This window comes from Meriones unguiculatus (genome assembly GCF_030254825.1).
Source record: "Meriones unguiculatus strain TT.TT164.6M chromosome 13 unlocalized genomic scaffold, Bangor_MerUng_6.1 Chr13_unordered_Contig_2907, whole genome shotgun sequence".
In the NCBI taxonomy this organism is placed as follows: domain Eukaryota; kingdom Metazoa; phylum Chordata; class Mammalia; order Rodentia; family Muridae; genus Meriones; species Meriones unguiculatus.
In genome coordinates this window covers 1,020,001-1,022,500 of record NW_026843582.1, presented here as the reverse complement: position 1 = coordinate 1,022,500, position 2,500 = coordinate 1,020,001, and the positions used below count along the sequence as shown (strand labels likewise).

The following is a 2,500-nucleotide window of genomic DNA, read 5'->3' as shown; positions in this document are numbered from 1 at the left end:
CGGGGACGCGGGGACGGGGACACGCGTGTCGGGGGACGCGGGGACGGGGACACGCGTGTCGGGGGGACGCGGGGACGGGGACACAGGGACACGGGGACGCGGGGACGGGGACACGCGTGTCGGGGGACGCGGGGACGGGGACACGCGTGTCGGGGGACGCGGGGACGGGGGGACGCGGGGACGGGGACACGCGTGTCGGGGGACACAGGGACACGCGTGTCGGGGGACGCGGGGACGGGGACACGCGTGTCGGGGGGACGCGGGGACAGGGGGACGCGGGGACGGGGACACGCGTGTCGGGGGACGCGGGGACGGGGACACGCGTGTCGGGCCACGCACGGCGGCGTTGGTGACCGAGGCCCCGAGCTGCTCCAGGTTGCGGATGAGGCCGCTGTGGCTCTGCACGTTGGCGTGTTGGATCAGCTTCGCCAGGTTCTCCTCGCTCACGCCTGCGCGACACGGGCGCGGTGACACGGGGGCGCGGCGGGCGCGGCGGGGGACGCGGGGGCGCGGGGACACGGCGGGGGACACGGGGACGCGGGAGGAGACACGGGGACACGGGGACACGGGGACACGGGAGGAGACACGGGGACACGGGGACACGGGAGGAGACACGGGGACACGGGGACACGGGAGGAGACACGGGGACACAGGGACACTGGGGACGGGGACAGAGGGACACGGGGACAGAGGGACACGGGGACAGGGGGACACGGGGACAGAGGGACACGGGGACAGGGGGACACGGGGACAGGGGGACACGGGGACATGGCGGGGGACACAGGGACACGGGGACACGGCGGGGGACAGGGGGACACGGGGACGCGGCAGGGGACACGGCGGGGGACACGGGGACACGGGAGGAGACACGGACACACGGACTGGGGGACAGGGGGACACGGGGACACGGCGGGGGACACGGGAGGAGACACGGACACACGGACTGGGGTACACGGGGACACGGCGGGGGACACGGGGACACGGACTGGGGGACACAGGGACACGGGGACACGGCGGGGGACACGGGGACACGGACTGGGGGACGCGGTGACACGGGGACACGGCGGGGGACACGGGAGGAGACACAGAGACACGGACTGGGGGACGCGGTGACACGGGGACACGGGAGGAGACACGGGGACACGGACTGGGGGACACAGGGACACGGGGACACGGGGACACGGGAGGAGACACGGGGACACGGACTGGGGGACACAGGGACACGGGGACACGGCGGGGGACACGGGAGGAGACACGGAGACACGGACTGGGGGACACGGGGACACGGCGGGGGACGGGGACACGGACTGGGGGACACGGGGACACGGCGGGGGACACGGGGACACGGGAGGAGACACGGGGACACGGACTGGGGGACACAGGGACACGGGGACACGGGGACACGGCGGGGGACACGGCGGGGGACACGGGGACACGGGAGGAGACACGGGGACACGGACTGGGGGACACAGGGACACGGGGACACGGGGACACGGGAGGAGACACGGAGACACGGACTGGGGGACACAGGGACACGGGGACACGGGGACGCGGCGGGGGACACGGCGGGGGACACGGGAGGAGACACGGGGACACGGACTGGGGGACACGGCGGGGGACACGGGAGGAGACACGGGGACACGGACTGGGGGACACAGGGACACGGGGACACGGCGGGGGACACGGGAGGAGACACAGAGACACGGACTGGGGGACGCGGTGACACGGGGACACGACGGGACATGGGGACACGGCGGGGGACATGGGGACACGAAGGGGGACACGGACTGGGGGACACGGGGACACGGCGGGGGAAACGGGACACGTGGAAACATGGGGACACGGGGACACTGGGACACGGATGGGGACACGGGGCCACAGAGGACACGGGACACGGGGTACATGGGGACACGGCGGGAGACACAGGGGACACGGGGGACATGGGGACACGGGAGGAGACACGGAAACACGGACACGGGGGACACGGGGAAACATGGGGGGACACAAGGACACGGGGGACACGGAGGAGACACGGGGGGACAAGGGGGACACGAGGACACGGAGACACGGGACACAGTGGGGGACACTGGGACACGGATGGGGACACGGGGACACGGGGGTGACATGGGGACACAGGGGGACACGGGGACACGGGGGGACACGGGAGGAGACACAAGGACACGGTGGGGGACACGGGGACACGGGAGGACACGGAGACACGGGGGGACACGGGGTAACACGGGGGGACAGGGTGGGGGACACGGACAGGGACACGGCGGGACACGGGGGCACACGGTGGGGGACACGGGGACACGGGAGTGACATGGGGTGACAGGGGGACACGAGGGGGACACGGGAGGAGACACAAGGACACGGTGGGGGACACGGAGACACGGGGGGACACGGGGACACAGGGAGACACGGGGACACAGGGAGACACGGGGGGACACGGGGACACAGGGAGACACGGGGGGACACGGTGGGGGACAGGGACACGGGG

At 72.9% G+C, this 2,500-nt stretch overlaps 1 protein-coding gene across 1 annotated transcript in view; it reads right to left on the bottom strand.

Moving 5' to 3' along the window:
• Nucleotides 1–2,500, bottom strand: part of Stxbp2 (syntaxin binding protein 2) — a 33,360-nt gene that overhangs the window by 8,909 nt on the left and 21,951 nt on the right. Inside the window, 1 exon segment of the mRNA XM_060375916.1 lies at nucleotides 340–449. Coding sequence (XP_060231899.1) covers nucleotides 340–449 — 110 coding nt within the window.